The sequence below is a fragment of the Rhodnius prolixus genome, unplaced genomic scaffold, assembly GCF_049639745.1.
Source record: "Rhodnius prolixus isolate KJV_2025 unplaced genomic scaffold, Rpr scaffold_2, whole genome shotgun sequence".
NCBI lineage: Eukaryota > Metazoa > Arthropoda > Insecta > Hemiptera > Reduviidae > Rhodnius > Rhodnius prolixus.
Genome location: NW_027411592.1, coordinates 2426507 through 2447557, shown reverse-complemented (window position 1 = coordinate 2447557; position 21051 = coordinate 2426507). Strand labels below are relative to the sequence as shown.

At 36.1% G+C, this 21051-nt stretch overlaps 1 protein-coding gene across 20 annotated transcripts in view; it reads right to left on the bottom strand.

Moving 5' to 3' along the window:
* eIF4G1 (eukaryotic translation initiation factor 4G1) overlaps window positions 1-21051 on the bottom strand; it is a 115120-nt gene that overhangs the window by 53204 nt on the left and 40865 nt on the right. For 5 of the 20 annotated variants that reach the window (XM_074120361.1, XM_074120378.1, XM_074120362.1 and 2 more), the window contains exons 1-2: window positions 4192-4668; window positions 68-291 (exon numbers count right to left, since the gene is read on the bottom strand). The exons of 7 other annotated variants lie outside the window; for them this stretch is intronic. In XM_074120361.1, the coding sequence (XP_073976462.1) occupies window positions 68-176 (109 nt within the window). In that variant the 5' untranslated portion in view covers window positions 177-291; window positions 4192-4668. Of the gene's footprint in view, window positions 1-67; window positions 292-4191; window positions 4669-21051 lie in introns of those variants that run through there. 8 more of the 20 variants (XM_074120375.1, XM_074120382.1, XM_074120379.1 and 5 more) reach the window with 4 other exon arrangements.

Sequence of the window (21051 nt, the reverse complement as noted above, 5' to 3'; positions counted from 1 at the left end):
TAACACAATAAACAAGAATATTTTTAAAAATTAAAAATATTTTACAAAACATAAAAATTACACTTACTTTGCAAGGTAATGGCGAATTGTGCCAAGTTGATGTGAGGATAGCAATGCAACTGGCATTCTTTTGGATTGTTAATATTTCTTGAGACCATGTCTTTTTTAATTAGCATTTAAGAAAGTTTATTGTTTTATTTTTTGGTATAAATTAGGATAAAAAGAAATAAACAATTCTAGAAATCTATTTTTCCTTCTCTCCTAGCGTCCTTCATGTTTTCCTCCAAGTCCCTAAGGGTATTTTTATCAAATTATTTCAAAACATTCTCCAGAGTGATAAAAGAAAAAGGGCATACACACACACACATTATTTACACTAGGGTATACTCATTTTTGCCCAAGGCTTACGATTACAAACAGAACGGTTTTGAAAGTTTTATTACAGGAAATAGACTCTTAATTGATTGTTTTATTGCTTTAAAAAAAGATGCGTCATTTTGTAAAAAAGAAGCCTACACTGTACCCGGGGGCATCCTAAAACTGAGATCAACTTTTGAAAAAACCTGGTTTGAATACTCAGAAAAATTTCTCTTACTTACTTTTCTAAAGCTTCTAACTAACCTATTTGCATAAAAATTGGAATAATAATCGATTCTTTAGAAATTCTAGAAAATCTTACATAATTTGAAAATCGATATAATAAAGTAATATTTCCAAATAATCGAATTTGGCTAAAACCATGTTGAATTTGACTCAACACAAACTGTAAAACCCAAAGAGTAATTTTGCCTTTCCGGAGAATCAGAAGCACGAGACAACAGTGTTTGGTAAAACGCTGTTAATGTTACGTCTTCTAAATCCTCTTTTTACACTTACAAGATATAATGATACATGTACACAAAAAACGAGCCATTGTGCTAAATTTTCTTTTCACTAAAAACAGGATACTCATAATTTATGTTTCTAGTAGAAAACTTGACTTGATCGCTCGCTAAAACTTGCTTGTAAGAGAACAAGTGGCAAGAAAGAGGCAAGTTACGAGAAATGAAGAGATAAATAAGTACTGACTGGAGACAAACGCGAACAATGAGCAGGCAGAGAGGGACCCAATAATAGCGCCAGAAATAAATAAAAAAATCTAAAAGGTTAAAGAACCGGAAGTAAACAGTTACTACACATTCCCAATTAGGGGGAGCCGAGCATACTATATGTTGCAAACCGGAAATGATTAATTAAGTATTTTTTTTACAAATTAACTACTTTTTTCCTCTCTGTAGGTACATTTTTAAATTTCACTTATACCTTAGGAAGCAAGTATTTACTAAGATCGGGTCAATATTTACCCTTATGGAGTTTTCAATCGCAGAAGTTCAAATATTACATTTTTTGGGGGGTGACAGGGGGGAATGTTAAGAAGCGGGAAATCCCAGTTCAATTCCCGCTACTCTTTCTTTGTTGGAAGTATTGTTAATAGTGAAGCATGTACTTCCGTCTCTGACCACGATACCTAAAAACAGGAAGTACTGATTGTTTACTAAAAATCCTGATCGTTTTCCCCTTAATTTTTATTATTTTGTAATAATGTTATAGGACGATTCGAGAAACTTTAAAAATGGACAATTTAAATGATGAAAAAATAAGAGAAAAATCAGGTGAGTTTTCAAACCAAAATTTTCGTGTGAAAAAATTGAATTTGAAAATAAGAAATGAGCTTGTTACGCGCGATATGAAAAAGAAAAACATGGACTTTTTGGTATCGACCAATCTTGGTTTTAAATATTATTTTTCTACAAATGTAAAACTAATGGCGGCAGTACTTAAAGAATACTCAACAACTCTAAAGAATTCTTTTAAAGTTTCGTACGCAAATGAAGAGAGAATACCAGGTGATTAAAGCAAAATATACTAATTACTTTTGGAAGAATAAACAAAGATCCTTTCAGCAGGTAAAACGTCTGCTCAGCTGATTTTGTCGGAAGTACATAGCCAGCTGATCCAAATTCAGCACACGCGTATCTCTAGCGAAAAACTTCAAAATCGAAAATCTGCACGATTACCACATCAATGCTTTTTCTTCTTCATCTAATCGATACTAATCGATCGATTCTAACGTTCGACTACGATAAAAGTATTGCCTATCATACAAAAAAAAAAAAAAATTATCGTATTTACTGTCTAAAGATGGTGGTAGTGGGGAGCAAATTAATGCTGAAGGTCATTAACAGACAGACAGACGGCTTCATCATAATTGTATGACTGTCACAATTAGACATTCACAGTGGTGGGGGGCAATTAACTGCAGAGGGCCGCTCAGCCTACTCCGCCTTCGCCACATTACACAATATTCAATAAATTTTGTAACACCGGAAATGCTACCTAATATTAGCTAATTCTAGCTCTGCTCACCTCGCAACCGGAAGGAACCCAATAAATATTTAGTTCCCAAGTTTTTTTTACTGCGTCATACCGCTCTTTTGTAAAAGATATACAGCTTTGATCGTGTAGATTTAGGGTTTTTTTTAAATAAAATAAAACTTTTTTAGGTCTACTTGGACTTTGTTTTTCTCAGCTTTCAAAGATAAATTGGGAGCGTTTTTCCACAAATTTGGGGCAGAATTAGGCTTAAAATGCAAATTTTTGTTAACACCACTTTCCCTAAATTTGAACAGGAAATCGCTAAGCGGAAGTTCCTTAAAAAATTGGTTCCGCCACATTCAAAAACATTAAACTACGAAAATACATTTAGAGAAATGGGGTGCTATTATAGTTGGAGGAAATATCTGCCCGACAATGGAACCGGCTCTTCCAAGATGTGTGAACAAGCAATTCACTTCAATTTCACAGCATTTTGTAGGAGTTATTTTTGGGAGGAAGCCTCCAAACAGGCAGAGAGGGAAGTGAATCTCTTAGCCGGCCGGTAGAATGTATGTGGTTCAAATTAAATTTTTTAATATTTGCTTTACATTCGAGCATTGGGGTATCGTATTTTAAGTTGCCTTCGATTGGAAAGGCATAGGGCGCTGGCCACAAATACAGTAACGAACTTTTTTTTTGAGGTTTCACTTGAACTTTATGATTACTGGGTAAATTTAGAGTTGCCGTAGTGGCAGCCGTGAATAGTTGGAGAGTGCGGGGGGTGGTGAGGAGAGGAATGGTAATTTCTATGGTGATTATGCAAGAAGAAGCGGGGGTTGAACTAGCCGACTGAATTAGCGTTGCATGCGGACGATGACGGCCATGTGGCTGTCTGACTCAACCCCCGCCCACATTGCATCGCAACGGGGGTTGGGGGCGGTCGGTGGTTGGATCCTCCATACTGTCGGCATATATTGATTACAGGAGTCACCAGGCGGACTCGGGGGCACCAGCATCGGTCGGGGGCGGCCATTTCACCTTCTCGCCTCCAACAGCGTTCTCCTCACTGTCTCTCTCTGTCTCTGCTTCCTTTCATGGCCACACACACACACACTCACAGCCAGCTTGAATCATCATTTCCCTATCACACTATTGGCCAACTAAAACAAGCACATAATAGGCTTTGGAAGAAATTTGAATATAATTTTCAAACTAATGTGGTTAGCACTGAGATCAGCCGTGCGAACAGCAAATCGTATTTTCTCCCGCCCCACCACCAAAAAAAACACGTTCACCGGAAATCGTAATGTTTTCTTTGAAGAGCTGGTCACACAGACAGGAGAGGGGGGGGACAATGCGACAATAAATTTTTTTAATTCAATCGGAAGTGTTTTGTGGGTATTTTTACTCGAGGGGGAAAAAAATTGACGTAGTATCTACCCGGAGACATAGAACTTATAGGAGGTACTAAAGGGGATTCGGAGAACGTACTGTTAAAGAGCTATTTCAATTTTTTTTTTTTTTTTTTTAACTACCGACTAATGCTAAAAAATGAATATTAGATGTTTTGCCAAAATTATAAAGTTTTTGAGCGATGTAAGTAGACAGAAAGTGATATTTTTTAATAAGAGTCTTTTATTTATTTTTTTTTTTTAATTTTCGCAAGCTGTGGTGACTATATTGTTTTAATAAAAATGTGAATTACATACAACTTTTTTTTTTTGTTGACAGTTAAAAGAAAAATGAAAATTGAGGTAAATTACATCACGACATTATTTAGGAGTGTGCTATACATCAAATTACATAAAAATAAGATTGCTTTTAAATCTCTACTACCTTTATTAAATGTTTGTTTTCTTAAAAATTTGACTGTTATCATTTCCATATTCCAAGTTTGGGGTAGCTGATGTATATTTTTTGATGACTAATACATATTAACATAATAGACACGTGTAATTTAATTTAGTAAAACACGTGGACTCTGTTTTGTCAATTAAGAGCTTTTGACAAAAAAATAAAAATAAAGATAATAAAATTATAAATGATAAATATAAAATGAACTTAAACAGGAAGCCTCCCCCCCCCAAAAAAAAATAATAATAAATAAAATGAAACAATTTATTCCCGGAAACACGTTTCGATCTAACTACTTAAAAATTATAAACAACGAAATCTGCAAATACAAAAACCAGTCATCTTGCACACATACAGAAAAAACAAAAAAAAAATTAACACTCGCCAAAAAAAAATTAAGAAAATTATAATATAATAATATAAAAAGACACGGGTGCCTCAAAGAAGAGACTTTGACGGGCTGGGGGCGCAGAACCCCCTAAACTGAGGAGCCTACACAGCGCTCGGACTCAGCAGCGGCTACCACCGCCGCCACCACCTCCTCTGCCACCCCCAAAACAAAGGTAATTTCATAGAGGGGGGCGGGTGGAAGTAGTAGACCGCCGCTTTTGCCGGCCCCCCACCACTAGAGTTACAATCTGTGAGGCAAACTAGATGGCGTTGTACCGCGAGCGAGGGAGAGAGATAGAGTGATGGTTGGTAAGAAGACCGCGAGGAGCGCTGTGCATGATAGTAGTGGATCGATAGCAGCGCCGCCGCCAAACGGTCGGACACTGCAAAACCCCCCACTACTACGTGTCAAGTGGAAACATGTGCAACTGAAGGAAGGTTTCAGCAGGCGCGATATGGTTACCTTGATTACTTTAATGATGGGGGATTTGGACGACTTTGACAGTTCAATGATTATTTATCATTAATTTTTCAATACACTTGATTTTAGGAACAAATTCTACAAAAACTCTTCAACCAAATTAGTTTTTAATTTGATACCTTTATTCAAACCACATCTTACCAACATTATCGTATCAGTTTAAAAAAATCGTACTTAGGTGGCCATTTGAAGTAGCCTCAAAATAACCTCTCTCTGAGAACTGCTCTAAAAAATAATTTTATTTTTCTCGAAAAATGTAAAACGCGCGGTTTTTTTTTTTATAAATACACAAAAACATTTTCGAGAAAGTGGACAATCTACAAAGTAAACTGTACTTCCTTCCGGTAAACTTTTTTTTTTATTGAAACTCGATCTTAGCAACACAATTAAACCCTCTTAATAATTTTTGATTATTTTTTGTGCCTACGATAAATTCGAATGGAAATAATACAACAATACAGTTATCACAACACTGTCAATGTAAACATGATGGATTTCACTATTCATTATTTTTTGGTGACTGAATCATAGGATTCAATAGGATGAACAAAATTAATGCCAGTTTCAGGTCATGATATATTTTTATTATGCCGAGCTTAGAAATGATATACATACTCGTATCTATGGCAGAAAACAGTCTAAATTTCAAAACTGACACCAACAATTTAAACAACATATACGCAAACTTACTACAAAAATACTTGACAATTGGCAACACTGACTTCCTTACAACCAAACACAATCACATTCAGTCCATGCACAGACAAAACAAAAGACACACCAACCCTTTAATGATGTAAAATATTACATTAGGTAAATAATTTTGTAAATTACGTTACATTATACATATTCATTTTAATATAATTATTGTTACCACACTGTAAATATGTACCACAGCGCTGAAGATGGACCTAGTCCCCCTAGGTCGAAAGCTCTGGGCAGAATAAAGTTCATAATGACTTAAACTGGCATTAATTTCTTTCATCCTAATGATGGATTTCTGTACCAACCTAACCCAAATATCTGTTTACTACCAACCTCCTATAATGTAATCTACACAAGTCCCCTGTACATTCAACTCCCAAGACCTATGCATTCTTCTTCCAAGACATAGCCTAACATTAACTTCTCGGAAGCTACAGTTGGATAAAACACATACTTCTTGACGCTTCCGCGTTTACTCCTTACAGGAAACGGGTTAGCTCACTGATACTAGGTTTCCAAAACGCGTAGATCCTCCTGTGCCAGAATCCATCTGCAGGTTCTTAGAATTCTCTTTTGTTAGCAGCTGCTTTTTACATCAGCAAACTAGTGATAAAACAAGTATTCCCGGTAACGAGAGAACACTCCCCGGAGTCCGGCGGTGCACTGAAAAAAAAAAAATACCTCACGATGTTGACGCGCTTTAAATTATTATTATTATTTTTTTTTTAATACTTTTAAGATTTCATAGATAGAACTATGAACAGATTTGTAGAGAGGCCACAAAATTACTGATGCTGGACAATTCCATGGACTCAAACAGTAAACAGACTGATGATGGCTGTAAAACTCAGCGACATACTTTAACATTAAATAAATTTTGAACAAAGAACTGGTTTATTTATTGTTCTAAATTCGTGTATCAAGCTGATACAATTGATGCGAGGATAATTCAAATAAAGAAGCTTTTCTTATTCTTGGAATATACCTTCTAAGAATATGATGATGCAATTCCTTGTGCGCTAACGAATTAAGTCACCCAAAACTATATGAACAATAATCTCCCTAGTTTTTCTTGGTTCTTTTTAGAAAAAATTATTTATTATTTCAAACCCATTAGTGGGGGAGGTTACAAAACTTAGGGTTATTGAGGATATTGATTAGAATGTTGTCTTGGTCGGTGGTAGTACCCACTGATATACCAAATTGTGTGAACTATATAATACGCTTTGCAGTACTGCACTGTTATAATTTGGGTTAAAATAACAACTCACAATTAGCACAGAGGATGGGTCAAATAATGAATTGGGCGAGAATAAACGAACAGAATGAGTCATTCTGCATGTACTACGAGTACACGCAGTGTTGCCAACTGTATCTCAGTAGACACCCACTTGCAAGTTATTTGACTAGACGCACTCTTTAATTATTATTATAAAAAAAAAAGGCGTGGGATTATATTTGCTCATCTTTTGAGAGTGCAAACATTTACTCGCTCGAATATTCACAAAAGAATTACTTGATTTGTACAGTAAATCATAAAAGTCAGAAATGTGGTCAAAAATGATTACAACTGGGGGGGCCCCAATTTACCGATTTCGGATAGCCTTTTCGGGCTGATGCTTCTATGTAGTACGCTAAGAGAAGTTACAACATTAAGGATTTACGCAGTCCACAACTTTGTGGATTACAGGAAACCACAACCTGTCTTGAAAATCCGATAAAAATCGGAAAAATTATTATTATTTTTTTTTGTTACGCGATTGCTGTCATCTTCGAAGGAAAGTAGTGTCCTAACACCACTATATTTTAATCGTGCCTAGTTCCCCCGGAAGTGAATATTTGAGACACGGAGCAGTTTCCGGCAAACAAAAAATCCCCCGTGAAATTTTCTCAATGCAGAGTTCGATAACAGTCTTTTGCCACCCACATATCCCGTGCTTAAACAAAATAGAAACGGAAGTTACTGGAATTGCGAGTAAATCACGAGCAATATGGAAAGGTTAGCCAAGGAAAAAAACCAAGTCTTACTCCCTAGACAGAGGTTACAAATATTTCACAAGCAAAACAAGACATAAACAGAGGGCATTGACAGAACTACCCCCCACTCCCATTATTGGTAGGATAATGAATGGTGGTCCGGAATTTAAGGGGTTTTCAACACCTGGTATTCAAACACATCTATGCAAAACTATACAAAATATTTCAACAGTTTTTTAACCCCATACTGGACGGATTCCAAGCCAAATATTCTTTTGTACTTTTACTGCCACACTCCTCTAGTCGCGAACAAAAAGGTCTGTCTGTCCAGCTTTTAAATATTGCTCAATAACAGCTTTTGATTTATCGCTTTATTAATAAGAAATAAGTTGATTATAACCTAGATGTATTTCTCGGGCACAAAATATTCTTAGCTTTCTCTTTTCTAATAAGTGACAGAAGAAATTGTAATCGTAAATATTCTAGATTTTAAGTTTACCACAGGAAATATCCTTTTAAAGGGGGCCAATGAGAACGAAAAGAGGGTTTTAACCTCCCACCACCACCTCCTTTTCCGGTCTTTCCGTGCGTGTTTTTGTGTGCATGTTGCATAAAACTCAAAAATAATAAAAATGCGGAAAGTTTGAAATCTTTTTTTTTTTTTGCTGAGGTTTCATCTTAAAACCTAGACAATAAGATAAGACGTACTACTATACTACATCATTCCAGTTCCTGGATACATCATGAGTACATAACATACAGATTAGTAAATCTTAATAAAAACTTTGATAGTATATGGGTCATATATAATATAGTGAATTTTTTTTTCAGCGAGCTCCATTAAAATGTTTCTCAATATAAGTAAAGTTTCACGATGTGTTTAAAAAGGAAATAATAATAATAATAAATAGTAGAGGGAAGGGATTAGCTATGAGGTTAGCATACTGGACTCCCACGCGGAGGTCCCGGGTTCGAATCCAGCAGCTGAACCTTAGATTTTCTCTTCCTAGGAGCTTTTTACAGCTCACTGTCCGGTGATGGACAGTATTGTCTTTAACGAGACAACTCTGTCCGGAGACCGGCAGTGCACTGAAAAAAACTCCGGGCGCCAATAACCTGAGATGTTGATGCGCTTTAAATCATTAAAAAAAAGTAAGTAAGTAAGTAAGTAAAGTAATCGCCTATTTTTTCAGGCGGGGCTTAACGTCCAACTACCAATTAGGTGTCGTGGACGGAGGCGACTAGCAAACATACTCTACTGTAAATTTCTTTTATTAACCATTAAATAAAATCCAAGGCCTAAGACCGGGAATCGAACCCAGACCACAATACATATTAGCTTCGCAGGTCTCGCCTCTAACCGCTCGGCTACCGTGGCGCCCATTTTAATAATATAAATAAAAGAATAATAATAGTAATAATAATAATAATAATAATAGTAATAACAATAATAAGAATAGGTTATAATAATAATAATAATAATAATAGTTACAATAATAATAATAGGTAATAATAATAAAATAAATTAAAAATGTAAAATAACCAGCAGAGGGGCTAAATTATTGGTTTGTCAAATTTACGTCACATGTCTCTGCTGGAGAGGCCTACCAAAATGAACTTCTCTAGAAAAATGTTTGAGATAAAACAAATAGGGTCTAATCATTAACAAAAGTAAAAATGTCACATTCTCTTTTCAAATTTAATTTTTCTTATTCTCAAAAAAAAAAAAAAAAAATATATATATATATATATATATATATATATATATTATATAAATTACGATAAAAAATAAGGTCAGTTTGAGCAGACACAAGGAATCAGCTGATTAGAGAGAAATAGTGTTGGAGAGTCAGTTAATTTGAAAGGGGTCCATGTTTGCGCATGTGCAATAAATTCAACGCAGAGAAAATTATATGGTAGGAGAATGGGAGAAGCAAACAAGATAGCGCGACCACGTGGCTCTCTCTGTTTGAGAACAACTAACTGATTCAGACGGCCTTGGCAATTCTACACTCTGCGGTAGATATCCACGGCCATCTAGCCGTGAGCTAGCAAGGTTAATGGGCGATAATATCACATCACCTTAACTTTAGTTTTAATTTCGATTTTTTTTTTTTAAATTCTATATTACTGTACCAAGAGAAGTTATTTATAAATGTGCAGATTTTAGATTTTTTACTCAAATGTTTGTTTTAAGGTGTCCTGAGATCGAACAAATATTTTTTATAATTATTCACCGGAAATTACAAAAAATAAATACTCATAATAGGCTGTTCAAATTTTAATATTTTGTCTTTACGTAACTCTAGCTAAAATCAGCCATATACAAAAAACCAGATAAGATTATTATGTTATCAAAGAAGGGCAACCCTAAGGCGTATGTGATTGAGGTTGCAGCGCTGAAAGATTATCCAATCAACTCTGTAGACAGCACGCTCTAGTGGCTGGTTTTGGTAGTTTGGAAATTCACCATAATTACTTTTATTTCTTTGTTGACGAAATAAGATTGTAAAAGTATCAAGCAAAATTTTTTTCTTTCTCTGGTTCAATTTTAGTGAGAAAACCAAATATATCTCACTGGGTTTTTGCATATTTGCACGAGTTTTCTTGAAAACAATACTTGAATTCAATCGAAGTTAGGAAAAAAAACGTGGACATCCCATATTCAAGTTCAGCTGCTAAGCCTTAGTATTTTTCTCTTTTCAGGAACTGTTTACATAACAGCTTACTGACCCAGTGTTGCCACAGTGCTCTGGCTGCAAGCAAAATGAGTACGCTATATGGGGGCAGGCGGCCTGCTGCATTACACTGAAAAATGTTTATGAGTTAGGATTCAGTAGGATAACTGAACGGCAATTCTCCAAAGATACAGTATAAATATTTCCTACAAACTGAGAAAAGTTTTGGAGAACAAATGGATTTCTTTTAAAACAGTTTGTGAAACTTGCACACTGAAATCGACAATTTTGGAGGAAAGTATAGTAATCATGGACCCCTCCGGAAACGCTGTACGAAAAAATTTCTTAGAAAAATGAAAGATACAAAATAGTTACAAAGATAGTTAAAAATTAAAAGGAAGTATTTTCAAGAAAATTTCAAAATAAATATAAAGAGTTTCGAGAAAAAAGTACTCCTTCCGGGAGTACTACTTGCTATATCTCAATATAGCAAATTTGAAAACCGTAATACTTTCTCAAGATCAAGAATGGAAAAAGAAAAAAGCTTTATTATCTTGAATCAGATTATATTCCAAAGGATAGTGCTGCCAACTACGTCAAATAAAAGAACTACACTTAGTTACATATTTTAACAACAGATGGTAGAAAGTGTATCAACGGCCATTACTGCTGAACTTTTCATGAAAGGTTCTTACAAACCAAATAAATCATTTAGTCATCATCAATCACAATTCTTATTATTTAAATTTTGTTAGGGAATCATTTAAGGATAAATTTTATTTTTTTTAATGCACAAAAAATGTATGTGAAATTTAGGTGACGTCATGTATGACGTCATCATGCACCTAAATTAATTTATTATGGGAGAGTTGTATACACTTGTCACTTGGAGCGGGAGATTCGCATAAATTTCAAAGTAACTAAAAACAGATTCAAACATGTCCTAATTTATGATTGCTAATTTTGCTGCTATTAATTGCAACAATTCGATTTATTTATTCGAGAATGGAATCGAATTGCACTCAGACTCAGTCTAATGGGGATAAGACAAACGCCCAGCATTCCACACAATATGGCATCACGGTGTAACAAAACTAGTAGTAACAATGTGCACAATTTTTCACCAAAAATAATTAAGATTAGATTCAACTCTCAGTATTCTACGAGTTGTCGTAGTTTCGATCAGAGATCAATTCTTGGTCTAATTTCATTTACTGCTAACATTTAAAGACAATCTTATCTGGATAGCTACAAATAAAATCACAAAAAGGGGATGTCTGAGATTAACCATAATGCCTAGTAATCTGAGACATTCCAGCACTGCCTCGAGCTCTAGACCAGGCATTTCAAGTCCATTGATCCATTGATAAGATTTCAAGGGACTCGAAAGTATTCCCCCCCCCCCCAAGTATTGCCAGTGCAATGAGAAAGTAGAGTCAATTACTCTCTGCTGCATAAGAGAGCCCATCATCGTGACTAAAGTAATTCCACCAACATGTTTAATCATGTATTAACATGCCGACCGTCCGTTGCACGCCGGCACCAGGAATTGAATGTGCCAGCGCTGAGTGCCGTTATGTTACTGGCATCCTCTCACTAGTAACACATGACTACACCTGCAGCGCCATCATCGTGCTCGCCTTACCCCAACCACAGAAGGATGCGCCCTCCATTCATATGCTCTTTTTTTTATTCCTGACCACTTTCTCTCCCACCTGTAACCGCCTAAAATTTTATAACATCATTATTTCTCTTATTTAAAGTAAACGGAAGTACTGTAACTTAACAAAAGTTTTTTAGCTTTTACAGGAAAAATACAAAAGTAGTTCTTTACGAATTAATCTTAAAAAAATTCTCAGAAAAAAGAGAGGAGACTCTTATAGAGCAGAGGTGGGGATAGGTTTTCCTTTAAACAACCATTTCCGCTTAATATACGACGACTTCTAAAGCTTTGAACAAAATCGCAAAACATTAAACTAATCTAACGACGAAGTGAGACTATCATTTAGGTCGAAATGTTTTTGGCCAGCAAATATTTACTTTCCATGACGTCCATCGTTTTTACTCGATATTGAGTTAATCCATGTTGAGGTCGCTAGGGTCAGAAAAAGTGATTTCCTACTATTTGTTCTTAATTCGTTTGTTAAAGCTTTTATTCGAATAATTTTTCTGGCAGTAAAGGAAGGAGTCTGGAATGTTCCCGAACGCCAAATTTTCTTTTCTTTTAAGTATAAATACCAAGTTGGTAGAAAACTTAATTATGCGGAATTTCAACTTGATTAGCAATACTCTCTCCAAAAGAAGTACTAGTTGTGGAAAGTAGAAGCGCTACGAAGAGAACACCTGACGCGGAGAGCACATCCAATCCAGGGTCACCGGAGATAATGGGAGTTTAAAAAAAAAGATGGCGAATAGACAAGAAGGAGGAAGTCTGTTGACACTGGCGGAGCTCGTGACCTAAATACCCGTCTGTATCCCACTTCTACTTCTTGCTCGGTCGGAATTGCCGCCAATGTTGGCGTTCATTGAGTAGAGGCCCCCTCCGTTCGCTCAATCTCCCACAGCCAGCTAGCTGTACTTTGCTCACCTGCTATCGTGTACAATGTCACTTGGATTCATTATTAACGCATTTCTCAGTCGAATTTTCGAGGGTGAAATATATATTATTTTTATTAAGAATTAAAAAAAAAAAAAGCAGAAAGAGGAAACATTGCAATCGTGTCGAGTTTTCAGTTATCACCGGAAATAACGTTTTCAAGTCCCTTCAATTCAAATAAGATCTCGTAAGCATGTATTTGTATGATAATAATCTGTGAACACTTGCTGGAAAACGAAAAATCGGTTAGGTTAGGTTGGGTTGGGTTGGGTTGGGTTAGGTAAGGTTAGGTTAGGTTAGGTTAGGTTGAGTTGGGTTAGGTTAGGTTAGGTTGGGTTGGGTTGGGTTAGGTTAGGTTGAGTTGGGTTAGGTTAGGCTAGGTTGGGTTGGGTTAGGTTAGGTTAGGTTGGGTTAGGTTAGGTTAGGTTAGGTTAGGTTGGGTTGGGTTGGGTTGGGTTGGGTCAGGTTAGGTTGGGTTAGGTTAGGTTAGGTTAGGTTAGGTTGGGTTGGGTTGGGTTGGGTTGGGTTGGGTTGGGTTAGGTTAGGTCAGGTTAGGTTGGGTTAGGTTAAAGATTTCGTTTGTCCGCCCCGTTCAACAAACCCAAACATGGAACACCCCAAACTGAACTCAGGAAGTATCTCTTCACTGAGTGGAATTTTAGAACTTCTTCCGTAAGATTTCTTCCGAAAATCGCTTCCTATTAAACTTTGCACCCATGTTTGTTCGTCGCTTCGTGTAAATTCAACTGGTTAGGCTTTACTCTAAGGTGCCACAATATCCGCGTCATGCACAGCTGTCTAATCATTCATATACTTCATTAGATGATTGTAAAATGTATTGCTTCAATTCCGAGTCAGCAGCAAATTCCACAAGAGGAAGTACTATTTCTTCATTTCCAGTAGGATATTTCTTAACTTCACCTGCACACATTTGACTTGAATCGCTTTTTCACAGATTTTGCTTTAAAAACCGGATTATCTACAGCTGAATAGAAGTGGATGTGGGTACCATTACAGGTGAGGTCTTCCAGGCTGTTTCGAAACTCACTGACCAGTCATCAATTTCAGAAAATTATATTGTTTTAAGGACCAGAAAAATAAAAATATACGTCACAATGCTGACGCGCTCATAACTTCTACATTTAAATCTATTTAAAAATCTAATTATTGTTGATATTAAAACGCCTTTTGTCGTCGGGTCAAATTCAGTGACGTGCGTTTCAGTTCAGAAAACGGAAATTTAATAGTACGGCAGGCACGATGGCAACAGCTCCATTTATTAGCTGCAAAAGAAAGTAAATAAAGGAACTGAATGACGTCATCCAGTAGTTTCTAGAGTAGTAAGGTTTTTTTATAAGAGGAAGTTGGCACGGCGGAAGGTAGCATGGCATGCGCCACGGCCTCACTAAACAATAATCTTTCTAAAATAGTATTTTCTATTTATTTATTTATTTTTAAAAAATTTTTCTTTTGGCACTCGATTCTCAAATGATGAGAATGCACAGGTTATGAAATGAGGTGGCTTAGCAGCAATTCGTATTTGTAATCATGACTCATTAAATTCTTCTAAGCAGTGTTACCAACATAATTGGGCCCAAATCAATACAATTTTCTAGTAAGGCTAAAAATTCTTTCGATCTCAAGAGTTTTTACTTCACTCTAGAAAAAACAAAAGATTTTCATTTGTTTTTTTTTTATCATCTTAAACATAATTGTTCTTTGAACTCTGATTGTCAATGAACTGTTATCTATTTTATAGGGAAAGCGGCTTTTTATTTCAAATTATTCACTTGGGGGGGAAAAAAAATCGATTAAAGGCACTTAATGCACAATGCGGTAATTACACTCAAAAGTGCTACTTAAACACCATTAAAATTCTGAAGTTAAAAAGAATCAGCTGATCACTTTGCTCATTTCGATAAAATTTATCGATATTTAATATCGATTTCCGATATCAAATCATAATAGAAAATCTACACTATTACAATGTATGTGTGATGGAAGAGCGAGAGAGAGAAAGAAGGTAATAAAAATTAAATTAATTATAAAATTGAATAATCACCAACCAATTAAAAGTTTTGGCACAAGCCAGGTAGATGAACCATATATTTATAACAATGTTTGCCAACAAAAATTAAAAAATAAAATATATTTGGACAGATTTAAACATCTGGCAAAGAGACAGTTGTGTCTGTCTGTGTTGTGAATGTTGTAATGTGCAGTCCTCGTGTAATATACACTGGCCTTCTAGATAATGCAAAGTCATTGTCAATGGAGATCGTAATGGCCGTTGCAGTATAAATAATTATGTAAACAGTTGTCATAGACTATCTCTCTGATATATTTCATTTGTAAAAAAAAAATTATTAATTAATTATTCTTATTTTAAAAATTAATGTTATGAAGGAAATATCTGCCCAAAAAACTTCTTAATTTTCCAAACGACAACAACCACAGGGCAGGTATTAGCTGAGTGGTTAGCGAATACTGGATTCCGACGCGGAGATCGTGGGTTCGAATCCAGCTGCTGGCCCCTTAAATTTTTTTCTTCCTAGAAGCTTCTTTAAGCTCATTCTCCGGCGATGGACATTGTTGTCAGTAACCAGAGAAACACTATCCGGAGTCCGGAAGTCCACAATCACCGATGTTGATGCACCTTAAAGGCAAAATAAACGAGACAAAAAGAGCACCAATTGATCTAACTTTACAAGGACGAATTTGGACCTAGCTTAGAGATAAACTGCTTAAGGCTGGAAAAATAGTGGAGCGGCGAGCAAAGCGGCTAAAACAAACATATGGGACCGCGAATAGTGGGAAGTAAAGCGAAGATAGAGCAACGCTACCAAAAGAGAGTAGAGCAACACGTTGTGACATGTTTGATTTCTTCGCTCTCATCGCGCTCAATTTTCAAGGTTAAAATGGATATTGCTGCATTTATTGGTGTAGTTTTTTGAAAGAAATCTCTGTGGGACCAAAAGGATCCTCTACATCACAGCCGATTTGTGTCGGATAAGGAATGGGACAGGATTAATGGGGCTAACATTGAAATTCGTCCTTTTCTTGATTAACATGCCTTCAACACTGGTTAGTATGTAATCAAATGTTGAAACAGACATTCGGAAATACACATGAAACTTGCTAGGACGCTCCCGAAGTTGTTGGTACTAGTGATGGAATTCACCATGTTCATGTCTAGTCCTGTTTATATCATGAACACTGCAGCCTCCTGCTACTAAGCTGCTGTAAATACCAAACTTTCAACGAAGATTTTTCGTATAGAAATAATTCCTCCATCATGTTTCGTCGAAAGCAGAAAGCGACTTAACTCGTCCCTATGTGCATGCGAGACTCTTTGTTCGCTGTTCGTCGGTCTCTTTGATTTGAAGCAACTATCATCGCCGTTTTGCTCGCCGCTCCACTATGTTTCCAGGCTAAGGGCAGTTTTTTAAATTTTTGAAAAAGCAAAGAAAACCTGAAAGTGTCTCCTTTTAATTGAAAACATTTATGCAGGAAAATTTTAAGTGCACCATCTGAAGAGTTTAAGGTCCTAAGTCTTCGTAAGTACGGGTAACCAGATTTTTTTTAAAACTGGTCTGTCGTGTCTATCAGTGTGTTAACGTATTTTTTTTTTTTTTTTTTTTTTGTTGTTGTTGTTGACATTTTCACGAAAACCCTTCCTCAATCGATTTTCTTCTACCAACTGTTCACTCATTCACGGAGACTGTACACCATTCATTGAAATCTGTTATTGGTGGAAGTAGTTGGGAAGCTTACAGCATAGGTGCTATTTTGGTTTGTGTTTATCGTGAAAACTTACAAGAGTACGGAGAAAATTTTTCAACCGAAAGTACCACTTTTCTTACTGGAGCGGTGAAGATCATCCATAACTTTTATTTCACTTCTTCCCTGAAGTGCAGTTTCAATGTAGCGGACATTGAATCGCTTAAAAGGAAGTGACCCTTTACCCAATTACACGTTACGGATTTCCGCCATTCTTTCGGACTAATTCCTCGTCTCCAAGAAAGAATATCATTGATATATTGATGGTTATGAGGCCGTTTACAACAGCTTATTGAATTTTTTCTTTTTTTGTTTCTTTGGTGGAATTTACTCTTTTTTTTGGCATTAATTTTTTTTTACAGAAACAGGAAGATCATAAAAGCGGAAGCGACTCGTCAGTTTTTCTTACAGAAGAAACTAGTCATGTGAGCGTTTTGATCAGATATATTTAATAAAATATCGATTAATTACAATTACTCCCAAAAATATTGTGAAGGTTAAGAAGAGTCCATTTGCGGCAGTCTTTTTTGTTACACACATTAAATCTAAGAGTTGCTGATTGTGGGTAAGATTTTTTTTGGAGGACAAAAGAAAAGAAAATAACAACCTTGCGCAAAGAATAATTCAATTAATACATCTTATCTTATAAAATATATATTTACGAATCAAAATCACCTTCTACTCGAATCGTTTAAACAGTTTAATTAGTTGTCACAAAAATGAGTAGAGCGTTTTTATCACATGGAATAACACACGAGATAACGAAGCGCCGTAATGTGGTACTGTGTTTTCAGAGATAAGGTAGTAAAAATAATGGTGATAATGCATTCCAATGCAACATCATCAACAACATCCTTCCTTCCACTGCAACGCTGACCGAATATCTTGATAGCTTTCTGTGCAAATATTTGTAATTCTGCGAATCAGGGTAAAAGAATCAGTTCTAAAGCCCCTCCTCCATCGATTCTCTTCTCGAAACGATTCTCTCATTCACGGAGACTGTACACGGAATTCATTGGAATCATTCTGAAATTCAATTTTCAAGCAAACCTAATAAAAGAAAATAAAGGGATTTCCCCAAATTCATAGTTTATAGATTTCCCCCGGAAAAAGGAAAACTGGCATTTCTTTGTTAGGTAAATTTCCTTAACAAAAACTTGCCAGCTTTAGAAGTTTACGTATAAGAACCGATTAGACGCCAAAATATTTTTTTTTTTAATTTATTTTGTAATTTACAATATATATAAATATATATATATATACAATAAGTAAATATGGAGAGAGTGATGAACTGGTGCGGGAGGAGAGCAGGAGGAGAGAAGCTACCCACTCACTATAGGAGAGAGGAGAATGTGAGGAGGAGAATACGAGGAGGAGAGAGAAGAAATTTAGTTCTTCAGACTGTAAGGAAGTCGCGGGGCCACTGCCGATTCAGTCGGCGAGGAGTATTGTTAGGGATGCCACGAGGAAGCGAGAGACTGTACAAGAGGATTAGAGCTAGTCGAGAGAGTAGTATGGAATTTTTGATATTTAGTCTTGGCGAGTTGGTCTATAAAGGGAATGTTGAGGTCGGAGTAAAGAGTAAGGTTAGTCACCGTAGAAAGGAGCGTCCAGCTATCTGTCGGAGGAGTTTTGATTGAAATGTTTGGCTGAACCCCACAGCTCAAGTCAGTAAGCCCACATAGGTTTGAGAATAGTACTGTACATACATTAAACGTTTGAGTTCTAAGGGTAATTTAGAGAGACGCCAAAAGATAGAAAAATCAGCAAGTAAACAAACAATTTCATTGATATTTCAGCTCGAAATTTCAGCCAATTTAGAAATGTTCGATAAAAAAAGGCTAATTGTATTTAAATTTTATAACAAATGATGTCATTTAAATAATTTTACTGCATTAATATTTTATCAGTTTTGTTTAGAATTTATTAGATGTTACAAGACCCTTATAATGGCCATTTTTATGTACAGTGAAGTGGTAGCAAGTAGTAGGGAAATGGCGGTTCTGTCACACCTAAAATGTGCACCTTTTTTGTGCAAGATGGCCGCCATCCCCACTCCGCACAACCCTACCCCCACCCATCCTTATTCGAATCAACCCATCATCAAATTGGGCGAGGATTTAAGCCACGCCCCCCTTCTTATTAAATAATCATCAAATTGGACAAGGGTTTAAGCCACGCCCCCTACCCCATCAATATTGACATAATCATCGACTCACCTAAAATGTGCCAGATAGCTGCCCTCCCAGGCAATCATCGATTTCGACGACATCACCTTTACCCCCACCCCATCCTAATCGCCCAATCTGGAACTTAGATAAGGGCTTTAAGCCACGCCCTTCCCCCCCTTAAACCATTAATTGGCGAATTCAACGACACCACCTTTACCCCCACCCAGCAACACTTACATGACACCTACCATTATCCCACCTCTCAGTTGTCATATTCATAAGGCCTATCAAACCTCCTATAAGATGACTTAACCGCTGTAGTACACAAGATGGCGGACCACATACCAGCTAATAAAACATACCTCCCCTAATAAACACACGAACAATCTGTCGTTTACTGTGGAAGTTACGAGGGCCCCATTTCACAGCAAAACCATGACCCAAAAAAATGTCAACTCTCAATATATTCTCAAGTAATGGATCTGTACACAAGAAAACTATAGCATACTACTCAGTAAAACAGAGTGTGTAAGAGCACAAAATTTCATACGAATAATCTGTGGTTTCGTATGAAATTTTGTGCTCTTACACACTCTGTTTTACTGAGTAGTATGCTATAGTTTTCTTGTGGACAGATGCATTCGTTGAGAAGATATTGAGAGTTGAATTTTTTTTGGGTCATGGTTTTGCTGTGAAATGGAGCCCTTGTATCTTCCACAGTAAACAACAGATTATTCGTATGAAATTTTGTGCTCTTACACACTCTGTTTTACTGAGTAGTATGCTATAGTTTTCTTGTGTACAGATGCATTCGTTGAGAAGATATTGAGAGTTGAAATTTTTTTGGGTCATGGTTTAGCTGTGAAATGGAGCCCTTGTAACTTCCACAGTAAACAACAGATTATTCGTATGAAATTTTGTGCTCTTACACACTCTGTTTTACTGAGTAGTATGCTATAGTTTTCTTGTGTACAGATGCATTCGTTGAGAAGATATTGAGAGTTGAATTTTTTTTGGGTCATGGTTTTGCTGTGAAATGGAGCCCTTGTAACTTCCACAGTAAACAACAGATTATTCGTATGAAATTTTGTGCTCTTACACACTCTGTTATACTGAGTAGTATGCTATAGTTTCCTTGTGTACAGATGCATTCGTTGAGAAGATATTGAGAGTTGAAATTTTTTTGGGTCATGGTTTTGCTGTGAAATAGGGCCCTTGTAATTTCCACAGTAAACAACAGATTATTCGTATGAAATTTTGTGCTCTTACACACTCTGTTTTACTGAGTAGTATGCTATAATTTTCTTGTGTACAGATGCATTCGTTGAGAAGATATTGAGAGTTGAATTTTTTTTGGGTCATGGTTTTGCTGTGAAATGGAGCCCTTGTAACTTCCACAGTAAACAACAGATTATTCGTATGAAATTTTGTGCTCTTACACACTCTGTTTTACTGAGTAGTATGCTATAGTTTTCTTGTGTACAGATGCATTCGTTGAGAAGATATTGAGAGTTGAATTTTTTTTGGGTCATGGTTTTGCTGTGAAATGGAGCCCTTGTAACTTCCACAGTAAACAACAGATTATTCGTATGAAATTTTGTGCTCTTACACACTCTGTTATACTGAGTAGTATGCTATAGTTTTCTTGTGTACAGATGCATTCGTTGAGAAGATATTGAGAGTTGAAATTGTTTTGGGTCATGGTTTAGCTGTGAAATGGAGCCCTTGTAACTTCCACAGGAAACAACAGATTATTCGTATGAAATTTTGTGCTCTTACACACTCTGTTTTACTGAGTAGTATGCTATAGTTTTCTTGTGTACAGATGCATTCGTTGAGAAGATATTGAGAGTTGAATTTTTTTTGGGTCATGGTTTTGCTGTGAAATGGAGCCCTTGTAACTTCCACAGTAAACAACAGATTATTTGTATGAAATTTTGTGCTCTTACACACTCTGTTTTACTGAGTAGTATGCTATAGTTTTCTTGTGTACAGATGCATTCGTTGAGAAGATATTGAGAGTTGAATTTTTTTTGGGTCATAGTTTTGCTGTGAAATGGAGCC